At 44.0% G+C, this 23,524-nt stretch overlaps 1 protein-coding gene across 1 annotated transcript in view; it reads left to right on the top strand.

The window, feature by feature from the left end:
• tweek (transmembrane protein KIAA1109 homolog tweek) overlaps nucleotides 1–23,524 on the top strand; it is a 789,520-nt gene that overhangs the window by 579,717 nt on the left and 186,279 nt on the right. Inside the window, 1 exon segment of the mRNA XM_068348609.1 lies at nucleotides 10,645–10,764. Within this exon segment, the coding sequence (XP_068204710.1) occupies nucleotides 10,645–10,764 (120 nt within the window).

Raw genomic sequence — 23,524 nt, 5'->3', positions numbered from 1 at the left:
GGTACTCGACCAGCCGAACACGTGACGACCGCATGGGCTTTGTGATGATCGCGCCATCTCGGCCACTCTCGCTTGTTCGGGAAGCATCAGTTCTCTCGAGAGCGTCACTCAGACAACGCGCGATCAGCATTCGTTGTGATTTAGTGATTTTCAGTGCTTTTAATTGCTTTTTTAGCTTTCATAATGAGTCCCAAGAAAGTAATGAGTGTTAAGGGGAAGGAGAAGAGGAAAACAGTGCGAACAACGATCGAGTTGAAGAAGGAAATTATAGCGAAATATGAGAATGGTGTACGAGTGTCCGATTTAGCGGTAGAATACGGAATGGCGAAGTCGACCATTTCTACGTTTTTAAAGCATAAAGAAATGATTAAGAAGGCGAATGTTGCAACGGGAGTTACGGCGGTAACTAAGCAAAGGCCACAAGTGATTGAGGAGATGGAAAAGTTGCTTTTAATATTTATTAAAGAAAAACAGTTGGCCGGGGAAAGTGTTAGTGAAGCGTTCATTTGTGAAAAAGCGTTGCATATCTATGAAGAATTAGTGAAGAAAAGTCCGAGTACCAGTGAAAGTGATTCATTTACATTTAAAGCGAGCAGGGGTTGGTTTGAAAAGTTTCGTAATAGAACAGGTATTCATCGTGTTACTAGGCATGGGGAGGCAGCTAGTTCGGATCAAATTGCAGCCGATAAATACGTGGGGGAATTCGATCGGTACATAAATGAACAAAATTTGATCGCACAACAAGTCTTTAATTGTGATGAGACTGGGTTATTTTGGAAGAAAATGCCAGCCAATACGTACATTACCAAGGACGAGACGAAGATGCCAGGTCACAAGCCAATGAAAGATAGGCTAACATTGTTGCTGTGTGCAAATGCAAGTGGCGATTGCAAGATCAAACCCTTGTTAGTGTACCACTCGGACAACCCCCGGGTGTTCAAACGAAATAATATTTGTAAAAGTGCACTACCAGTTATGTGGCGCTCGAACACTAAATCTTGGGTCACAAGACAATTCTTTACTGAGTGGATAAACGAAGTGTTTGCCCCCCAGGTTAAGGCTTACCTCATTGAAAAGAGCTTGCCAATGAAATGTCTTCTGGTTATGGACAATGCTCCTGCACATCCTCCAGGTCTCGAGGATGACTTGAAAGAAGAATACAGCTTTATCAAAATCAAATTCTTGCCCCCCAATACTACTCCCATACTCCAGCCCATGGACCAACAGGTCATTTCAAACTTCAAAAAACTCTATACCAAGGCCCTTTTCAGAAAGTGTTTTGAAGTGACCAGTGACACGAAGTTGACCCTAAAGGAATTCTGGAAGGAACACTTCAGCATCCTCAACTCTGTTAACATGATTGACCAAGCTTGGCGAGGTGTGACCTATAGGACATTGAACTCTGCCTGGCGTAAGCTGTGGCCATCATGTGTCACAGAGAGGGAGTTTGAAGGTTTCCAACCAGAGGCGGGTCCAAGCACTGCTACCCCTGTAATTTCTGATGACACTGATGTCGTTGAGGAAATTGTTGTCATGGGCAGGAGTTTGGGGCTTGAGGTCGACAAGGATGATATTGATGAGCTTGTAGAAAGCCATTCTACCGAGTTGACTGTGGAGGAATTGTTGCACCTGCAACAACAACAGCAGCAGGATCTGATTGTGGAGCAGGAATCTTCAGAAGAGGATGAGGTAAGGGAGGATGTTCCAAGTTCTCTCATCAATGAAATTTGTTCCAAGTGGGCAGATGTGCAGGCTTTTGCTGAAAAATACCACCCAGAAATTGCAGTAGCAAACCGGGCAGTGCATATGTTTAATGATAGTGTCATGTATCATTTTCGAAGAATACTGCAGAGGAGGAAGAAACAATTAACAATAGACCAGTTTTTCACAAAAGAAAAGAAAGCTGCTACATCAAAGCCTGTTTCTCCTCCAAAGAAGAGACAAAGAAGAGAAGAAACCCCTGAAATAGATCTGCCCACCCTTTCATTGGAGAGAGAAACAACTCCTGAAGGAGAACTACCCCGCCACATCATGGAAGGGGACTCTCCTTCCAAGCAGTAACCTCCCCCTTCCATCCTCTCCACATCCATCCCTGTATGCCATCGAACCGCTGCTCAAAGGTATGTTCACTACAGTACAGAAAATGGTTTAAAATTGTTTTATTTTAGTACAGTAAATGGTTTAAAATTGTTTTATAGGATTTTCTGACCAATTTCATACACATTTAGATAATTATTGTTGTTTAGGTACACGTTTTATTAATATTTTGGGCCTGTTCGAGTGCTTGGGAACGGAATAGAATATATACCATTATTTCTTATGGGGAAAAAAAATTCGGTACTCGAACAAATCGGAGGTCGAACACGGATCTCGAACGGATTATGGTCGAGTACCGAGGTATCACTGTATATATATATTGCTTTGGTTTAAGATTTCTTAACTAATCCCCTTACAACGTGTTTCACTTAGGACCAAGATATCAAAACTATATTTCATAAATTCATTCTCCACTTGCTGTAACTTCCCAATCTGATTCATGGTTCTAACATTCAAATTACCAATTTTAAATTTTTCTTTACTATTTATATACCAGGAGATTAATAGCACCTCGCTATACCCGGGACTAGGGACCATTCTTTCATTTTCCCCTTCCAGAGACTGACTAAATCCATAAAGGGTTCATTGGCTAAATTCATCAAACGATAGCCAGTTCCTTGTGATGTGCAGTGCCTATCTAACTAAGGCAAGTGACCCCTGCTGGGTCCATACTGATTCCAGTAAGATCATACTCCAGGCATCGAAAATAGAAGCCGAATAGACATTTTGTCTATCGCCTTAAACCCAGTCCATCACTCTGCTGCTTGTGACTTCATCGAGATTTAGGGAGTCATTTTCTCCACACCCAAAGTTCTCATAGCTCCACCAGGTTTCTCATCCGCTTATATTTGTATAACTGTTGGCAAACATGGATTGCTAAGATATACCGCCTAGCATAACATTAATTCCAAAATACACCAGAGATTCATTAAACAAATAGTTATATATTTAGTATACAGTAGATATGTTATAACCTTTTAAACATTACAGTAAAGCCATACTATCTTAGAACATTAAAACTCAGATTTGATGATTACTTTGAAAAATCAACCTTGTGATTTAGAAATACTGCAAAAATGTTATTTTTATAATAAAATAAATTTTTGAATATACTTAACCGGTGATTATATAGGCTGCAACTCTGTTGCTCGACAGAAAACTCTACGTTAAAAATCCGCCAGCGATCGCTATGCAGGTAGGGGGTGTACTTCAACAGCGCCATCTGTCGTGCAGGTACTCAGTACTCAATGTAAACAAAGAACTCAATTTTCTCCTCGGTCCACTGCGTCTCTATTGGGGAGGAAGGGAGGGTCCTTTAATATATAATCACCGGGTAAGTATATTCAAAAATTTGTTTTATTATAAAAATAACATTTTTCAATATTTAACTTAGCCGGTGATTATATAAGCTGATTCACACCCAGGGGGGTGGGTAGAGACCAGCAATAAATGTTTACATTATTATGAGCTAAGGATTTTTTATTTCATTTTAGCAGTTATCAAAATAACAAACTTAAAATAAATAAGTACCTGGTAAGGAAGTCGACTTGAACAATTACTCTGCCTTTTTAAGTACGTCTTCCTTACGGAGCCTCGCGATCCTCTTAGGATGCTGAGCGACCCCTAGGAGCTGAAGTATCAAGGGTTGCAACCCATACAACAGGACCTTATCAAAACCTCTAATCTAGGCGCTTCTCAAGAAATGACTTTGACCACCCGCCAAATCAAGTAGGATGCGAAAGGCTTCTTAGCCTTCCGGACAACCCAAAAACAATAATAAAACATTTCAAGAGAAAGATTAAAAAGGTTATGGAATTAGGGGATTGTAGTGGTTGAGCCCTCACCCACTACTGCACTCGTTGCTACGAATGGTCCCAGAGTGTAGCAGTTCTCGTAAAGAGACTGGACATTCTTAAGATAAAAAGACGCGAACACTGACTTGCTTTTCCAATAGGTTGCGTCGATTATACTTTGCAGAGATCTATTTTGTTTAAAGGCCACGGAAGTTGCGACAGCTCTAACTTCGTGTGTCCTTACCTTCAGCAAAGCTTGGTCTTCCTCATTCAGATGGGAATGAGCTTCTCGTATTAACAGTCTGATAAAATAGGATAAAGCATTCTTTGACATAGGCAAAGATGGTTTCTTAACTGAACACCATAAAGCTTCAGACGGGCCTCGTAAAGGTTTAGTTCGTTTTAAATAGAACTTAAGAGCTCTTACAGGGCATAAGACTCTTTCTAGTTCATTTCCAACCATACGATAAGTTTGGAATATCGAACGATATTGGCCAAGGCCGAGAAGGCAGCTCGTTTTTGGCTAGAAAACCAAGTTGTAGAACATGTAGCCGTTTCGGATGAGAATCCGATGTTCTTGCTGAAGGCATGAATCTCACCGACTCTTTTAGCTGTGGCTAAGCATACCAGGAAAAGTCTTTAAGGTGAGATCTTTCAGGGAGGCTGATTGTAGCGGTTCGAACCTGTCTGACATAAGGAATCTTAGTACCACGTCTAAATTCCAACCAGGTGTAACCAAACGACGCTCCTTCGTGGTCTCAAAAGACTTAAGGAGGTCCTGTAGATCTTTATTGTTGGAAAGATCTAAGCCTCTGTGACGGAAGACTGATGCCAACATGCTTCTGTAACCCTTGATAGTGGGAGCTGAAAGAGATCGTTCTTTCCTCAGGTATAAGAGGAAGTCAGCTATTTGAGTTACAGAGGTACTGGTCGAGGATACGGATACTGACTTGCACCAGTTTTGGAAGATTTCCCACTTCGATTGGTAGACTCTAAGGGTGGATGTTCTCCTTGCTCTAGCAATCGCTCTGGCTGCCTCCTTCGAAAAGCCTCTAGCTCTCGAGAGTCTTTCGATAGTCTGAAGGCAGTCAGACGAAGAGCGGGGAGGCCTTGGTGTACCTTCTTTACGTGTGGCTGACGTAGAAGGTCCACCCTTAGGGGAAGTGGTCTGGGAACGTCTACTAGCCATCGAAGTACCTCGGTGAACCATTCTCTCGCGGGCCAGAGGGAAGCAACTAGCGTCAACCTTGTCCCTTCGTGAGAGGCGAACTTCTGCAGTACCTTGTTGACAATCTTGAACGGAGGGAATGCATATAGATCTAGATGTGACCAATCTAGGAGAAAGGCATCTATATGAACTGCTGCTGGGTCCGGGATTGGTGAGCAAAATATTGGGAGCCTCTTGGTCATCGAGGTTGCGAAGAGATCTATGGTTGGCTGGCCCCAGGTGGCCCAAAGTCTCTTGCATACATCCTTGTGGAGGGTCCATTCTGTTGGAATTATTTGTCCCTTCCGACTGAGACAATCTGCCATGACATTCAAGTTGCCTTGGATGAACCTCGTTACTAGTGATATGTCTAGACCTTTTGACCAGGTGAGGAGGTCCCTTGCGATCTCGTACAACGTCAGAGAGTAGGTCCCTCCTTGCTTGGAGATGTACGCCAAAGCCGTGGTGTTGTCCGAGTTCACCTCCACCACTTTGCCTTGAAGGAGAGACCTGAAGCTTTTCCAGGCCAGACGTACTGCCAGTAGCTCCTTGCAGTTGAAATGCATTGTCCTTTGACTCGAGTTCCATATTCCCGAGCATTCCCGACCGTCTAATGTCGCACCCCAGCCTACGTCCGATGCGTCCGAGAAGAGAACGTGGTTGGGAGTCTGAACAGTCAGGGGAAGACCCTCTCTTAGGTTGATATAGTCCTTTCACCAAGTCAGACAAGACTTTATCTTTTTGGAAACCGGGATCGAGACCGCTTCTAGCGTCTTGTCCTTTTTCCAGTGAAAAGCTAGATGGTATTGAAGAGGACGGAGGTGTAGTCTTCCTAGTGACACAAATTGATCCACGGATGACAGCGTCCCTACCAGACTCATCCACAGCCTGACTGAGCAGCGTTCCTTCTTCAGCATCTTCTGGATGGATAGCAGGGCTGGGGGCTGATCTTCTTGTTCAGCAACGTCCTCATCAGAGGGTTCCTCATCCGAAACTGATGAGGAAACGGCAACGGAGTGGGCAACGTCTGACTCGCTGAATCCGGTCGCACTGGTGGATGCGTGACGGAGCCGGACGCAATATCATGGAACTGCTGCACAGTCTGTGAACTGTCAACAACCATGGGTGCGCGAGGAAGCACAGCGTCAACCCGAAACTGTCTAGACCGTCTGGGTTGTGCAGTCAACACCCTACCGGGTTGCTGAGGTTGACGCACTGCGTCACAACAAGTCACCTCTGCTGGTTGTTGAACGTCCTGAACGTCAACAACCACCTCCGAGCGTCGCTTAACGTCAACGTGCGGCTGGCAACCCACACTGGGTCGCATCGGTGGAGGAACCACCTCAACTGGCAGACGCGAGTAGGTTACCTCAGCGTCAACAGGGCGCACAACCGACCGGTTGGAAGGTTGTTGGCCAGAAGGTTCTTCTCCGCATTTAAGTCCTCTATCAAGGACGCAAGCTTGGACTGCATGTCTTGCAGCAAAGCCCATTTAGGGTCTACGGGAGCAGGTGTGGCAACAGACGGGGTTAGAGACTGAGGCGGAACCGTTTACCATCCCTGAAAGCCTTGTTATGCGTGACATGATAGTACAGCAAAACTTCAAAGGCTCGACAACAGCTGAGAAGTTGACCTGTAAACAACTTGGAGTGTCTCCTGGCTAGGCGCCAGGGAGAGTCTACCAGAATTGAGAAGTCTATCTGGGCAGAGGCATGAACTCCCAAGCCGAGAACTTCTCTCGTGTCATATCAGACTCTCGCTCTATAAACCAGTTTAAAAGAAGGGAAAGCAAAGGCTGTATCCCCCAAACTCCTCCTGGTGAAAAACCAGTCGCCTAGCCAACGTAACGCTCTCTAGGAGAGCGAGAGAGCATTAGCTTAAAAACAACGGCTTCGAAGTAGCTAGGCCTAGTGTAAGCTCTGACGTTTAGGCGAACGAGGAGCAGCAGTTACAAGATCCGGACGAAGATCCTTAAAAAAATCATCATGATTTAATTAAAGTCCATAGGAGGCTAAGCAGCTTAAGGCTCCTCTCCATCTGACAGAGTCCTCAAGGGAATATCAGTAGGAGGGAGAACAGCAACTTCCTCATCTACAGGAACCTTGTCCGATAAAAGCTGAGTCTCTCACTGGTGCATTAGTAGCAGACCAGAACGCAACGTCATGTAACTGCTTGACAGTCTGTGAACTGTCAACAACTGAACTGTCAACCACAACAGGTGCGTGAGGACGTACAGCGTCCACTCGAGACTGCTTTGACTGCCTAGACTGAGCAGTCAAAACAACTCTAGAATGCGGAGGTTGACGCACAGCGTCAAAACAAGTCAACTCCGATTGTTAGTGAACATCTAGAACGTCAACAGGAGCATCAGCCAGTGGCTTAACCTCCAAATGCGGCTGAAAAACCACACGAGACCGCATCGAGTGTGGTTCTAAACAACCTGACTAACGTGACTAAGCTACGCCAACGTCAACAGTAAGCACAAAGGAACGTTAGGTTGGCTGAAAGCCAGGATATCGATGAGATAAACGGCTAGACTCAACGGACTAATCGGCAGAATAGTCTTCCATAAAGGAGGCAAGCATATACTGCATGTTTTGCCATACAACCCCTTAAGGATCAACGGAAATGGTTGTGGTAATAGACGAGGGTAACGTCTGTGACCGCAACACTTTGCCTACAAAAAAAGACTTTCGGAGTCTGTGTTACGCTTTTGTTAGGCGGCGAGCAGTTATCCGATGACTGCATAGGGTCAGAGCTGTCCTAATGGCTGTAACCAGGACGCTGGACCTGTCCTGAAAGGACTGACTTTCGCTTAAGGGCTTCGAAACGTTGTGACAGGTTTCTTATGCGAAAAGCCTACGGATGGCGAGGAGAAACAACGTCTCTCTCGTCTTATGGTAGGGGAGATCTTGGTAAGAAACACCCGATACCATAGAGGGAAAAACGTCTGTTCGTTGGTCAAGGCCTCTCGAACCCATAAGTCTTTTGACATTACTTCTCCCCTGGGCTTGGGAGCTTGCAAGAGGTCCCGGACTAGGTGAACGACAGGCACGAACAGACGAACCCTCGGACGCAACACTGTAACACTTTGCGCCTCGGACGCAACACTGTAACACTTTGCGCATATCACTTTATCACTTCGATTTTCTGTTTTGCACTTATTTCTACCTGAAACACACAATTCTACCCTTCATTAAAAGGTAGTAATTGCGAAATTAGTCGTATAATGCAAGCTCATAATACCAGCAAAAAACAGAAAACATATTTTAAGATAAAAAGAAAAATCAGTGGCTGGGAAAGAGACTAAACACTAGTTCATATAACTACGTTTTCAATCTCTCACCGCACATAGCCTGGGGACGAGAATAAAAACCTAAAAACGTTTTATCCTTCCTCCCCGTACAGAGACTAGGGACGAGAGTAACACGAGAACAACGTTACCCGCTTGAACGGAACGTTTTCTCTCCTCTCTCTCCCTCCGTCTCTATCTCTCTCTCTCTTTCTCTCTTGATTTCGCACCTAAGAGAAGAGCCCAATTATATATCGTCAAAAAAACATGTTATTTGACTAAAGGAAAAAACTGAAAGGTTTTTCAAATAAAAAGTTCCTTTAAATTAGAATTTAAAACATTAAAGCTAAGAAAGAATGAACCAAACGTCAGAATCGATTTACTCTTACTGCAAAGTGAAACCGTGATACACTCTCTCTCTATCGTAACGATAGAGCGCATGTTGAACGTCCTGAACGTCAACAACTGCGTAGCTTAAGAAACTAAACGTTAGTTCATCTTTGAAAACAGTACGAAGACTATCAAAGAAATTCTTTCATAAAATATTACATTTAAAAAGTTTTAAATCCTTTAAAAGCTAAAGACGATATAAAGGGCTCAATGTTGATTAACTTCGGTTTCCAAGTTAGGACCGCCTACTCTCAGGAAAGGTCTATATAAACAAAGCATTAAAATTTATTTTATATGTTTATAAAAAAAGGAAAGTTAATCGAAGAGGCCTAATAAAGGCGGAGAGATATAAAATATATAGAGGAAAATCTATAACGTGATAAGATAATTACTAAAAGCCTAAACACACTTCCGTCTAAGGGAAGGGTCGGCCATTTAAAAGTGAAAGAAAGTCCATACTCTCTTTGTCACCATAATTAAATCTATCCAAAACGAATTCAAGTTTTGAGATGAAGATAAAACACCTGCATAGCGAAAGCTCAAAACTAGAATAGTGTACTTCACCAATAGTTGTGAAAACAAATCCAGTTAGCAACAGCGAATTAGTAGGTCTTGCCGGTAGCCCGACAGAGAGAAAATTGAGTTCTTTGTTTACATTGAGTACTGAGTACCTGCACGACAGATGGCGCTGTTGAAGTACACCCCCTACCTGCATAGCGATCGCTGGCGGATTTTTAACGTAGAGTTTTCTGTCGAGCAACAGAGTTGCAGCCTATATAATCACCGGCTAAGTTAAATATTGAAAAATGCCATGTTAAAGCTCCAAGCGCCAGGCACTTTAGCCGTGGGTTCTCTGTGGTAAAAGAGGATTATCTGATTCCTCTGTCCTCCATCACGCCTCTCTCAGTAGAGGCCATTCCTTTTCTATGTTAGTTGTACTTGAGAAATTCACTCAAGTCCCACATTTTTTTTTTATTAAAAATTACCAAACTTCTGTAGATGTGAGTGGTAGAGGTCTTCGATTCATCCCCATAATTTTACATCCCAAGGCATTGGGTGTTTGAGGTCAGTTCTAGATGTCTTTATTCTAAATAGGTAAAACTTTATTACCAAGTTTTTGAAAGAGATTCCTACAATCCTGTCGGATAAAGTAATTGAATATTTTTTATAAACTTGAATGATGCATATTTATTTTCACTTTTCCATTCATTCAGACTTAAGGAGACTCCATCAGTTTATTTTCAGTTTGAAGGTTTATTAATTAGAATCCCTATTTTGTATGTTTTGGGCTCAAGATGGTTCCTCAGCCCTTCAAAAGGGTGATGGTTTTTATCCAGTTGGTTGTGCCTTTTGGGTATAGGAGTGGTTTTGACCACATCCCTAGAATAGATTCGCATCCTTAAGGTATGGTTGCTCAATTTGTTGTGGTGTCTGGGCATCATGGTCAGTAGGAAAAAGTCCCTTCTGTTGCCAGTTTAGAGGATTCTCTCTTTGGAAATGATCTTACCCTCAGTTTCTTTTTGGGCTTTTCTATTTGAATAGAGGATTCAGTCTTGCCTTCATTTATTGAAGAGTTTCAACCAGATGAAAGCTGTCACATAACTATATCCACTTGTAACTGTCTTCACCCAAATATTTATTTTAGTGACATGTTCTTTTTATAAAGATTGCTGTAGTAAAGTTATATTTTTAGTTGTTTTTGTCCTGTTATTTATGCTACATTGACAAACAGCTTTCCATAGCGATCATTCATCGCAGATTTAATGCTGCATTTTTTAATGATTATTTATATTGTATAATATTTAGCAGTTTTCATTTATGTTTAGTATATATAGAGAATATAGACAGTATAAAATTAATTTCAGGCATCGAGGCAGTCACGGAAGCGTTGATCAAGCATCCATCAGTGTAGACAGCTCTCCGTGCCATACAGCTAACGATCCTACAGGACAAAAAGTCAAGTTTGTGGATGCAACTAGCCAAGGGTATGAATTTAGCCAATTTGTCTTAATATTGCCAAAGTGTGTATGATGAGGTTGATTGTAAACTTTAAAGTTATTTATATATCTTTTTCTTTGGTTAAGACCATGAAATTTAACAGTTTATTAGATTAAAAAAAGGGATAATCAAGTTAATCATCTCTCCTTTAAAAGTGTAAATATTGTTTAATGTCTTTCTCAAGATCTCCTGCATATTGAGTATTTTCAATTCTCATATAATATTTATAACAATTTCTTAGCACAAAATCCTAATCCTTAGCACAAAACTCATTATTTCAATAGTTACCTGGAGCTCATATTGCTTACATTGGAAAGAGATCACATTTCTACAAGACAAAAGAGAAAACAACCAATATTAATATTCTTATTTAGCCACAATATTAGATCACTATACAGTGAATGACATTGGACTGTTGAACTCATAACACTAAAGCATTCAGAATATTGAATGTAGACAGTTAAAGTACGACCCAGAACCACAGTTAGTGGGAAGACGGGTGGGATATCATCCAAGTCCAGAGTAAGTATTGTATTGAAATGAAGCCTTTTATAGATTTGGTGGCAATCAAAGAAATTTTAATGGAAGCCTAATAGTAGTAAAGGCTTTTGGGAAGCTTGAGTATTATTTTCAAGTTTTGAGATTGCTTTAGAAAAAAAAATTAAATTAGAGAGCATAAAAATTTATAATTGTATGATTTCTGGGGCTCTATGTGATAAAACACCAAGAAACCTGGATGCATATAAACCTGAAGAATGGATAAAATAAGTAATAGAGCATACACTTCCAGAAGTAAGAACTCCCAAGCCTCCAACATGGATCATTGCTTCTGGGAAGATTGATAATTACAACCATTACAGGATGAATAAATTAAAAAAAAAAGTTTGCTTAATTAAAAGTAAGGATATTAGTAGATGTGGTAAGCAATCTATTTTGATCAATGCTAAACCAGATACTCAAGCCCACATGCTTAGTGGCAAAAGGATTGAAGACACTGATCCTATAAAAGATATTGAACCACACATGAGGTTCAGTTATGGTAAAGGAGTAGTTTTCAATAGTTACCTACATGAGTTCTCAGAACCAGAAATGCTGGACATGTGCCCTTCTAGTGTTTGGAAAATTAAGTAAGATTCCAAAACAAGCATGATAGTTTCAATATTTGAAACCCCTTCCATGCATGTTGCATAATATTTTTCATAATTCTGACTATCCTTTATATTCAAATCTTCCCAGACAGTTTTATCCTTTTCGCAATAATAGGCATACAGTCAATTCTAATAGTCAGGCCTTCTCCATCATGAGGCTCAATACTACACAGTACTCTAGAAGTTTTATTCTAGCTGTGACCAAGATGTGGAATGATCTTTCTAATCATGTAGTTGAATCAGTAGAACTTCAAAAGTTCAAACTTACAGCAAATGTTTTTATGTTGAACATGCTGACTTGAAGTGTTCAAACTTACAGCAAATGTTTTTATGTTGAACATGCTGACTTGAAGTCTTTTTATAGCTTACATATGAAATATCTGTTTTAATGTTGTTAATGTTTTTAAAATATTTTATTCTAATTGTTCATTACTTCTTATATTGTTTATTTATTTCCTTATTTCCTTTCCTCACTGGGGTATTTTTCTCTGTTGGAGCCCTTGGGCTTATAGCATCTTGCTTTTCCAACTAGGGTTGTAGCTTAGCTATTAATAATAATAATAATAATAATAATAATAATAATAATAATAATAATAATAATACCACCTGATCATGTAAATATTGAGAACGAAAGTGTATGTGTTCGAGAGTATTATTATCATTATTATTACTAGCCAAGCCACAACCCTAGTTGGAAAAGCAAGATGCTATAAGCTCAAGGGCTCCAATAGGGAAAAATAGCCCAGTGAGGAAAGGAAATAAGGAAATAAATAAATGATGGGAATAAATTAACAGTATATAATTCTAAAAACAGTACAGCATCAAAACAGATATGTCATATATAAACATTAAAAAGACTAATGTCAGCCTGGTCAACATAAAAACATTTGCTCTTACTTTGAACTTTTGAAGTTCTACTGATTCAACTACCCGATTAGGAAGATCATTCCACAACTTGGTAACAGGTGGAATAAAACTTCTTGAATACTGTGTAGTATTGAGCCTCATGATGGAGAAGGCCTGGCTATTAGAATTAACTGCCTGCCTAGTATTACGAACAGGATAGTATTGTCCAGGGAGATCTGAATGTAAAGGATGGTCAGAGTTATGAAAAATCTTATGCAACATCCGTAATGAACTAATTGAACGACGGTGCCAAAGATTAATATCTAGATCAGGAATAAGAAATTTAATAGACCGTAAGTTTCTGTCCAACAAATTAAGATGAGAATCAGTAGCTGAAGACCAGACAGGAGAACAATACTCAAAACAAGGTAGAATAAAAGAATTAAAACACTTCTTCAGGATAGATTGATTACCGAAGATCTTGTAAGACTTTCTCAATAAGCCAATTTTTTGTGCAATTGAGGAAGACACAGACCTAATGTGTTTCTCAAAAGTAAATTTGTTGTCGAAAATCACACCTTAAATTTTAAAAGAGTCATACAAATTTAAAGAAACATCATCAATACTGAGATCCGGATGTTGAGGAGCCACCGTCCTTGGCCTACTTACAATCCTACTTTGAGTTTTACCCCATAATTTGCACCATGCACTAATTTTAGCTAAATCTCTATTAAGGGATTCACCAACCCCAGATCTACATTCAAGGGATGGAATTGATGCAAAGAGGGTAGCATCATCTGCATAAACATAGGCCTTTGCAATACTAAAATTGTTTCAAGTATGGCCATCCATCCCGTTACTGCAGTAATACGAAAGTCTGTATTAACAGTTCTTCATTAGAACATGGCCAATGCAACAGAGATATAACCTGTGCAAAAAGTAAAGAACATCACAAATCAAATGGTAAAAATTATAGAGAATACAATAAAGAAAAAGCTGCCATCTTGAAAGCAAATGCTGAACATATTAGTGCAGGCCATGCAAAGATATCACTTAATCGGCAACTCAATTTTGCTCAAGCTGTTAAGGTCCCACCAAAAAGTAATAATTCACTACCCCATACTACACCTGCCCCATCAGGTGCATCTCCCTTAGTGGTAGTTGTCCAGCCATCTGGGTCAAGTGCTCGACCTGTTAAAGCCAGAACAAAAATCTCCAAAGAGGTCAAGATGGCTTCTACCACCTCAAAAGTACTAACATACACAGAATCCCCATCAGGTGCATCTCTCATCACCTAGAGGTGGTAGTCCAGCCTTCTGGTTCAAGTGCTGAACTTGTTGAAGTTCGAGCACAGTTTCCAGGAAAGTCAATATGACTCCAAAACTCCTCGAAAGTATTGTTTATGGCAGACTGGCCACACACATATTGCAAGGCCAAGAAACTTCCTTTTAAAGAATTTTTTTATAATACACATGGACATCCCACATGAATGAATCACATAAACCAAATGTGACTATCATTTCTTGCCACCGAGCACTACGTCTTTCATTGAACCCATGTACCAAGGTGTCATATTTCTCTTCATGATTTACTGTCTCTTGTGTACTTTGTGTCAGGCAGTTGATGCTACATCGGCATTGAGGCTTGAACATTCAGAAGTTTTAGAAAGCCTCAAATATAAATCAGGCAGTATTAAACAACAGTTCTTCATAGACTGAAGTAATTTTGTCAGTAATCAATGGTTTATTGAAGAAACTATGACCTGAATTCATTCATGATTTCAAAGTTTTTGATGAGTTGGTAAAGAACGTATAGAAGAATTTGGTTTCCCCTAGTGATGAACTTGAATATGAGTTGGAAGACAAAGATTTTGACAAGTTGATTGAGGCCCACAAGCAACCCCTGACTAACAAAGATTTGTTAAAAGAGGATCAACAGATAATTGAAGAAAGTTTCCATGATCCAGAACCAAGGAACTTTAAGCTTAAAGATATTCTGCACACTTTTCATTATGTATCAAGTATAAAGCTATATTTGAGTACAAAGATCCCAGAACTGACAATTTTGCTAAAATTTCTAATTGTGTTTTAAGATTTGTTCCTTCCAAATAGGAAAATCATCAATGAAAGGTTGAAGTACATTGTATAGCAAATTTGGATCAGTTCCTTGTAAGAATAGAAAATGAAAGGCTATAGTTATCATCTCACCCTGACCTGAAAGGACCACAGCCATCATCGATAGGTTTTACAGTAAAGAAACCTCCTCTAAAAGATGCCCCATAACGATCAACCGTATCGTCATTGTCATTCTCCTAAAAAAACTAGCTGTCACATCCAACTCCACCTTCTTTCATGTCCATAAATCTTATAAGTAGCCAAGTTTAAGGTAAATTGGCCATTGTTAATGTGTTGATATTACTGTACCAGTACATAAACACATTGTATCTGGTTTTATAAAATTATAGCTGGTTGTAAGTACAGTACTTTGTTGTCTACCATGTCATTATAGGGAGCATAGGTATATGTCCATTTTTAAGACACATTTTCTGAACCCAATTAGTGATATAGGCCAGTGTTTCATTCTATATAATAGTATGTGTATATATATATATATATATATATATATATATATATATATATATATATATATATATATATATATATATATATATATATATACACACATATATATATATATATATATATATATATATATATATATATATATATTTGTTCCAACACGAATACTTACCTCGAACTACTTTCTTAGGAGTTACCTGTAATCTCCTCTCTACCGACCAGAGTTTTGTGTAGTATACCCTATACCCGTTTTCTATGGAGGGCTAACCCGGGAGTGAGAGAACGTGCCCCGAGGGTAGCCTTTGAGCTAGGTCGAGGTCTGCTTGGGTCCCGTGAGTCAGTAAGTTCTCTGGTCGCGACGTGATACCATACCCTCATGTCGCTCTCGTCTCTCTCGACCCTTTGTGGCCGCCTCGTGTGTCCTGCGTGGTTACCGCGTGGTAGCTTTGTGCTTATCCCTTGTGTTCTTGTGTGTTCACTACCCTTCCTTGTGCTTCCCAAGTGTATCCCTTTGATTCCCTTCGTTCCTGTGTCTTGTGGTTGTGTGCTATGGAGCAGATCCGCCGTTGTCCTGGGCGTAGAGCCGGAAAGTCGTGTGGAGCGTTCCTCTCCAAGCCCGAAGTAGACCCTCACTCCCTTTGCTCTTCCTGTAGGGGCAGGATGTGCTCGCCATCGGACACGTGCATTGAGTGTGTTAGTTGGAGTGAGATACAGTGGGTGCGATACGGTACTAAGAAAAAGTCGTCGAAACGTTCGCCCAGGAAATCTAGCATCTCTTCGCCGCTACCGTCGCCCAGTGGACGGTCCGACGGGGCTTCTGTCTCGACTTCCCCTACCCAGAGTAGGGGACGAGGTAAGTCTGTTGCGGGGAAAGAGCCGAGGGTTCTTCGCCAGGAGTCTAATGTGTGTGAAGTGGGGGTTGCTGGGACTTCTCAGGCTAGTGGGGGGCCTGGTAGTGCTGTGTCGGGGGGTTCTGGAGACTCTGACCTTGTGCTTGGGGGGCACGTTTCCTCCGACGACCCCTTATGGTGTAGTAATGTTGTGCCTGTTTCTTCGCCCGCTTTGTGGGCCTGTGTTTCAGGTTCTTCGGCAGCTGGCGACGCCCAGGGTAAGTTAGACTCCACGGTAAGTGAGTCCTTCGGGTGGAAGCTCCCTAAACGCCAGGTAGGTCCCCAATGCGAATGGAAGAGGGCCTGGATACCTGGTTCCCTAGTGTAGGGCGTCAACCCTCTTTTCCAGCTCCTCTGACTGCGGTTCCAGAAACCTTCCTGCAACCCTCTACCTCTGGTACGCAGCGAGTCGCGAAGCCCTCCGTAGCCCCCGCTTCTGCCCGTCATGCGGGTGGTACAGTTTCGTCGGGCTCTTCGGATGGGGGGCTTCGTTCTCTTCAGAAGAAGAAACCAGGAGGAGACATCAGCGCCGGAGGGAGCGGTCCAGGAGCAGGCGTTCCCGCTCAAGATCCCGTTCGAGGTTCAGCAGGAGACGGTCCCGCTCTCCACGGAAGAAACACAGGAGGAGTAGGTCCCCCGATGGTGATTGGGTCTTCGTTCCCCGTAAGTCTGAGTTGCAGTGTTCCCCGGACCGGCAATCCAGGGATTTCTCGCCACGAAGGCCATCCTCCAGGCGAAGATATGACCCTTGCAGGGAAAAATGCGAGAAGGCCGCTTCAGGCAGGCGTAAGGCCGCGAAGCTTCCGGTTCACCCCGCCCAGCGGGGGGAACCGTGCTTCCTTACGGGCAGCCGGGCCGAATCAGCCCAGCTGGTTCGGCCCTCGGACTTTAAGGAACGGTTCCCTCCGTCGGGTCAGCCCACGGGATCCGCGTCCTCGTCCCCCAGAGAGAATGCACGAACGGTAGTCCTCGCCGGCACGGCGATGCCAGTTCTGACCCCCGAACCTGGTGCGGAGGTTTCCGCCGGGGAAGACCGGTACCACCGCAAGGGAGTGCCTGTTGTGCCAGAACCAAAGCGCCCGGTGGGAGTGCCCGGTGTCCCGGCTCCTCGGGATCAGGCCGAAGGTTCTGCTGACGGTAGGGAAGGTTCCTCGACCAAGGACTCGGCCTATCGGAAAGTTATAGGCCTGATTTGAAGACATCATAGAATTGAAGAGCCGGTTACAACCGATGAGGACTACTGGAGGTCCAGCCTGACCCGCTTGATGCAGGCACCCGTCCAACAGAAAACCTCCCTGGCCCTACCTGTGGCCCGAGTTCTCGTCCTGGGACGGGCTCACGTCGATAGAGTTGTGGCAGGCAATGCCGAAGCTCCCAAAACGCAGAGCTCTTCGAAGTTGCTCCAAGGGCTCAAGACACAGAGCGGGGTTTATGTGCCAGAGGGACAACGACCGGGAGCCTGCAAGGTGGAGCCTGCCCTCAACGTTCTGGGACAGGGTGCCTCGGAGGACAGAGCCTCTTCAGCCCCGATTTGTTTTTCGCAGTCGGAGGCTGGGATGATGTAGGAGATGTCGAAAGACCTAGTTTTAGTCTCCTCTTGGTTGGACTGGTGGGCTTCCACACTGGTAGGTGTGCAAGCCACATATGATTTGACGGACCCGGAACAGCAAAGCCTCCTGAGGGAGCTTATCATCTCGGGGGGCAAGACCCTGAAGTTCCTCACGTATCAGTCCCTTGCCCTGTCAGCGAATTGGGTTCTTCACAAAAGGGACACCATTCTGGCGAAGCTTTCCCGGAAGGTCCCAGACAGGGAGGCGAGGACCATGAGGAGCCTTCCTGTGTGGGGTGACTCCTTGTTCCCCTTGAAAGAGCTAGAGGAGATCAAGGAAAAGGTGGCTAAAAGGAAAGAAGTGAACGCTCCCAGGCCTCAACCGGTAAGGAGGCCCCCCTACAAGAGGTCAGCCTCAGACGGTCCCTCTACTTCTCAGGCCCCGCCTAACCTGACGAGGAGAGAAGCCCCTTCTTCCTCGTGGGCCTCAGCGCCTCAGCCCCCCCGTAGAGGAGCTCCAGCAGCGTCAGGCTCGTTTAGAACAAGGTATTCTGCCTCCAGGAGAGGCCGTTCAGGCCGCTCCTCTAGGAGGAGGTAGAGTGGGAGGCCCCCTACTCCTGCCCAAGCCTCAGGTTGGGGGATGCCTCAGACTACATTGGCAAGCATGGAAGGCTCACGGAGCAGAGCGCTGGACAGTATCCGTACTGAAGGAGGGGTACAGGTTACCGTTCTTGACAGAACCCCCCCCCCCCCCCTTTAATTCCGGCCAGCCTGTCGGAGTGGTTGGCACCCAAAGACCCGTTGAAGAGGGCGGCTCTTCAAGAAGAGGTGTCCACAATGTTGGAAAAGGGCACCATGGAGGAGATCCTGCACCCAGGGCCAGGTTTCTACAGCCGCCTGTTCCTGGTAGAAAAGGCGACAGGGGGGTGGAGACTGGTGATAGACCTGTCAGCTCTCAACAAATTTGTGCGAAAGACAGATTTCAAAATGGACACTCCGAAGTCAGTCTTGCTGTCCTTGAGGGAGAAAGACTACATGATGACCATAGACCTCAAGGACGCATACTTCCAAATCCCAGTCCATCCCTCAAGTCAGAAGTTTCTCCGGGTGAAATGGGGTACTCAGATCCTGCAATTCAAGACCCTCTGCTTCGGGTTGTCGACAGCTCCCCAGGTATTCACGAGAGTCTTCACGACAGTCTCGGTGTGGGCTCACGAGCGGGGCATTCGCCTCATCCGGTACCTGGACGACTGGTTGCTTCTTTCTTCCTCGGAGGACGTTTTGAAGGAGCAGGGTATAAAACTTCTCCAGTTTTGCAAGGGTCTGGGTATCATGATCAACCCAGAAAAATCGAACCTATCTCCCTTCACCAGAATGACCTATTTGGGGATGACACTGGATTCCCTACTAGTGAAAGCTTTCCCGTCGGAGGAGAGGAAAGGCAATCTTATGAAGATCCTTCTTCCTTTCCTGTCGGGGCAACCCAGGAGGGCGAAGGACTGGCAAAGGCTAATAGGTCATCTGGTGTCGTTGGAGAAATTGGTTCCCCAGGGGAGACTCAGACTCAGAGCCGTCCAATGGAACCTGAAGAGCTTCTGGAACCAACTGGACTCGCCCCAGAAATTAATCCCAGTCCTACCAAACACAATACCCTCCCTGGAATGGTGGCATTGCCGGTCGAACTCGCTCAAGGGGATGCCCTTCGCGACCGACCCTCCCGAGTTGCTCCTATTCACAGACGCCTCCAACCAGGGATGGGGAGCGCATCTCCTCAACGGGACAGCGAGAGGAACCTGGATAGACGGGGAGAAAGGCCTACACATCAATGTCCTAGAGTTGAAGGCAGTCCAGAAAGCTTGCCTGCACTTCATCGATCTACTAAGGGGAAACACTGTGGCGTTGATGTGCGACAACGCCACAGTGGTAGCGTACATAAAGAAGCAGGGAGGCTTAAAATCAAGGGAGTTATGCGGTCTCGCCCTAGAGATCCTAGATTGGGCGGAAGCGAACCAGATAGTGTTATTGGCAAGGTTCATCCCCGGGAAAAAGAACGTCCTAGCCGACGGTCTCAGCAGGATGGGTCAGATAGTAGGAACAGAATGGTCCCTCCTCCCAGAAGTAGCCAGGCTCATCATTCAACGTTGGGGTTCCCCGGTGATGGACCTCTTTGCAACCAAGCTGAATGCGCAACTTCCCGTGTATTGTTCTCCTGTCCCAGACCCAAAGGCAGCCTTGGAGGATGCCTTTCAGCACAAGTGGGACAACCTAGACGTGTACGCTTTTCCCCCCTTCACGTTGATCAGGCAAGTGCTCAACAGAGTAAGGGCTGCCCAGAACTTAAGGATGACTTTGGTAGCGGCCTGGTGGCCGGAGAGAGAGTGGTTCGCAGACCTAAAAGACCTGATGAGCCATCCTCCGTGGCCACTCCCCGACAGGTCAGATCTTCTACAACAGCCACACTTTCTCAGGTTCCACAACAACCCACAGTCTTTACGCCTTCACGCCTGGAGACTATCGAGCGACTCCTGAAGAAGGAAGGATCTTCGTCAGGAACGGCTAAGAGGATGTCGCGATACCTGAGAAGGTCGTCGGCAGCGGTCTACCAAGCGAAGTGGGCCTCTTTCACGAAGTGGTGCGCTTCGAAGCGCATGAAACCCCTCAAAGTCTCAGTCCCAGATATCGCAGACTTTCTAGTATATCTCAGGGACGAGACAGGGATGTCAATCCCTGCTATAAAAGGAGTACGAGCAGCCTTGGGTCAAGTCTTCCTTCTGAAGGGCATCGACCTGGGTTCCTCTAGACACATCTCTATGCTTATCAGGAGTTTTGAACAGTCCGGCCCCCCTCAAACTGTTAGGGTGCCTCAGTGGGACTTAGCTAGGGTCCTGAAGATGTTAAATAGCCCCCCCTTCGAACCAATGAAGGATATTGTAGACAGGGATCTCACTCTCAAGACAGTCTTTTTGTTGGCCTTGGCCTCTGCGAAAAGGGTAGGTGAGATCCATGGGCTGTCTTATGACGTCTCTCATTTGAAGGGGTGGAAAGAGATCTCTTTCAAGTTCGTCCCTTCGTTCGTGGCGAAAACCCAGAACCCAGCAGTCTGGGATCCTAAATTCGAGGGGTTTTCTCTGCCAGCTATTCCTAGGACTGGGAATCCTGAGGATTTAAGGTTATGCCCTGTCCGTGCCATTAGAAAATACCTTGAGAGGACTGCACATCTCCGGCCAGGCATCAAGAGCCTTTTCGTCTCCACAGGTGTTACAAAGAAGCAGGTATCGAAGAATACCATTTCCTTTTGGTTGAGACAAGTTATTGCCAGGGCCTACAAGGAGGAGGGACTGGCCTTGCCAGGCACGTCCAAGCCCCATGACATCAGAGGTCTGAGCACTTCCTTAGCCTTTGAGAAGAACATGGCAGTGGGCCAGATCCTTCGAGCGGGCACCTGGTCGAACCAGTCGACCTTTACTGCCCATTACCTCAAGGATTACTCAAGAAGGTCCTTAGACGGGTTCTCCATTGGGACAGTCATCTCCGCGCTCCAAGTGATTTAACGGTGAAGCCCCAGGCACAATCGTGGATAGTAAAACCAGGAGACACAGGTTCGTTCCTTTTCACCCTAATCCCCGTTTCCTATCCCTATCGGAGATAACCACACTTATGTAACCATTGAAGAACACGTCTCTGCAACTATATTACTGGACTCAGCATCAGAAGAATTTTTCAAAGGGTGAGTACTTAGACACTAACGTGAGCTCTTTGTGTAGTTACCCTACCGTCCGTTTTCCCAGTTTGTTTTTATTTTAAAACCTAGTTCATATCTAGGCTTCTTGGCGTCCGCTTGCTGGGTCTGAAGGTCAGGAAGTCACTCCCACCTCCTAAAGTGTAAGTCTCCTAAGAAAGTAGTTTGAGGTAAGTATTCGTGTTGGAACAAATCAAAAATTTAAGTAATTTTTATTTTTCCTAACATACTTACCGAGAACTACTTTCGAGTAATGGCCCTCCCTTCCTTCCCCGAGTGCCTTTCTGCCCTTGCAGGGACTTTTTGCAACATCCGAAGAACTTACTGACTCACGGGACCCAAGCAGACCTCGACCTAGCTCAAAGGCTACCCTCGGGGCACGTTCTCTCACTCCCGGGTTAGCCCTCCATAGAAAACGGGTATAGGGTATACTACACAAAACTCTGGTCGGTAGAGAGGAGATTACAGGTAACTCCTAAGAAAGTAGTTCTTGCTAAGTATGTTAGGAAAAATAAAAATTACTTAAAATTTTACAATATGAAGCCCGTCCCATGTAGTAAACAATATATAAATATAACAATAGAACTAAAGTCATTGAGAATCCCTCATGGCGGAGTAGAACTCAAGGCAGAGTGGAAAAACGTTCATAACTACTCCCAAGCCGTAACAGGGAGAGGACGAAACTCGTACCTAAAAATAACGCTAACTATTGAAAAGTAACTAAAATTAAATAACTCGTAAGTTATCATACACCCGTAGGGGGAGAGGTGAGGGAGGGAGAACCCGTTGAACGCACAAAACGGAAAACGGGAAATCCGCTCACCCACCGGAGCTAAGAAAGAAAACGAGAGAAAGGGGTAACTCGTGACTGCGAACAGAAAACGGGAACCCCAAGCTCTCGCTCTCTTGGACACAAAATCAGGACTAATAATCACACAACACTATTATAAACGTATAAAGTAAAACTGTACATCAAGATAAGACTACGAACGAAGAATAGCATCTGCTAAAACCCAAAATAAATAGCAAAGTCGAGTGACGAACGCCCCGGTGGGGCGGGTACTAAACAATAACAAAGCTAGAACGCTATCTTGTTCGTAGGCTGGACTTGCTAGCATAAAGTACCATGAGCATAATAACGAAAAAATAATAACGGTTCCAAAGGCATAAGGCCAGGGACTTAACCAAGAACCTAAGTGACAGAGTACTAAACGGGCAGACTTAAGATGAATTCCCAAGACAAGTGAACAAACAATGGCCGTCGTGAAGGGCCAGACGGGAATGATAAAACAGACTATACTGGATATAAAACAAAAGCCCGGTACTATAAAAAGCTGTCAAAACAAACTATGGTACTTAACATTGGAATGTGTGAAGATGGAGCTTCGGACATGACGAAATAAATCCACGAGTGTGAAAAAAGCCGAGAGCACCACAAAAATTTCCCACAATGTCGCAGTCCAAAAAGAAGGATGTTGTTCAGATGGCACTCGCGTCGGGGCGTGGGTGGCGTGGCTCTGATAGGTTGGCTAGGGCCTTTGTAGCGGCCCATCCCTTTGACGAAGGAATTAACTAAATGGAAGACAACCTGTGAATAGTGGATTTCACACGCCTTTGCTTTATACACGACACCCAAAAGGTGCTCGCGCGAGGGTTGTAACCTCAGCATTCCATGCTTTTATCTTTCTCTGGTATAATTTGAAGGTTTTATCAGGAAAGGTATATTAGAAGGACTCTTTTCACCGGGCGCCACAGGTCTCTCCCCAGAAATAGATTTTTCCTTCGTCAAAATCCCTTTTTTGATATATATATATATATATATATATATATATATATATATATATATATATATATATGTATATATGTATATATATACAGTAACTCTACATACGATCTTAATTCGTTCCAGAAACTGCTTCGTATGTTAAAACGATCGTATGTTGGAGCAAATATTCCCATAAGAATACATGGTAATTTATTTAATTCATTCCTCAGC

The sequence above is a fragment of the Palaemon carinicauda genome, chromosome 24 (assembly GCF_036898095.1).
Source record: "Palaemon carinicauda isolate YSFRI2023 chromosome 24, ASM3689809v2, whole genome shotgun sequence".
Taxonomy (NCBI): Eukaryota; Metazoa; Arthropoda; class Malacostraca; order Decapoda; family Palaemonidae; genus Palaemon; species Palaemon carinicauda.
This window is presented reverse-complemented; position numbering and strand designations above follow the sequence as displayed.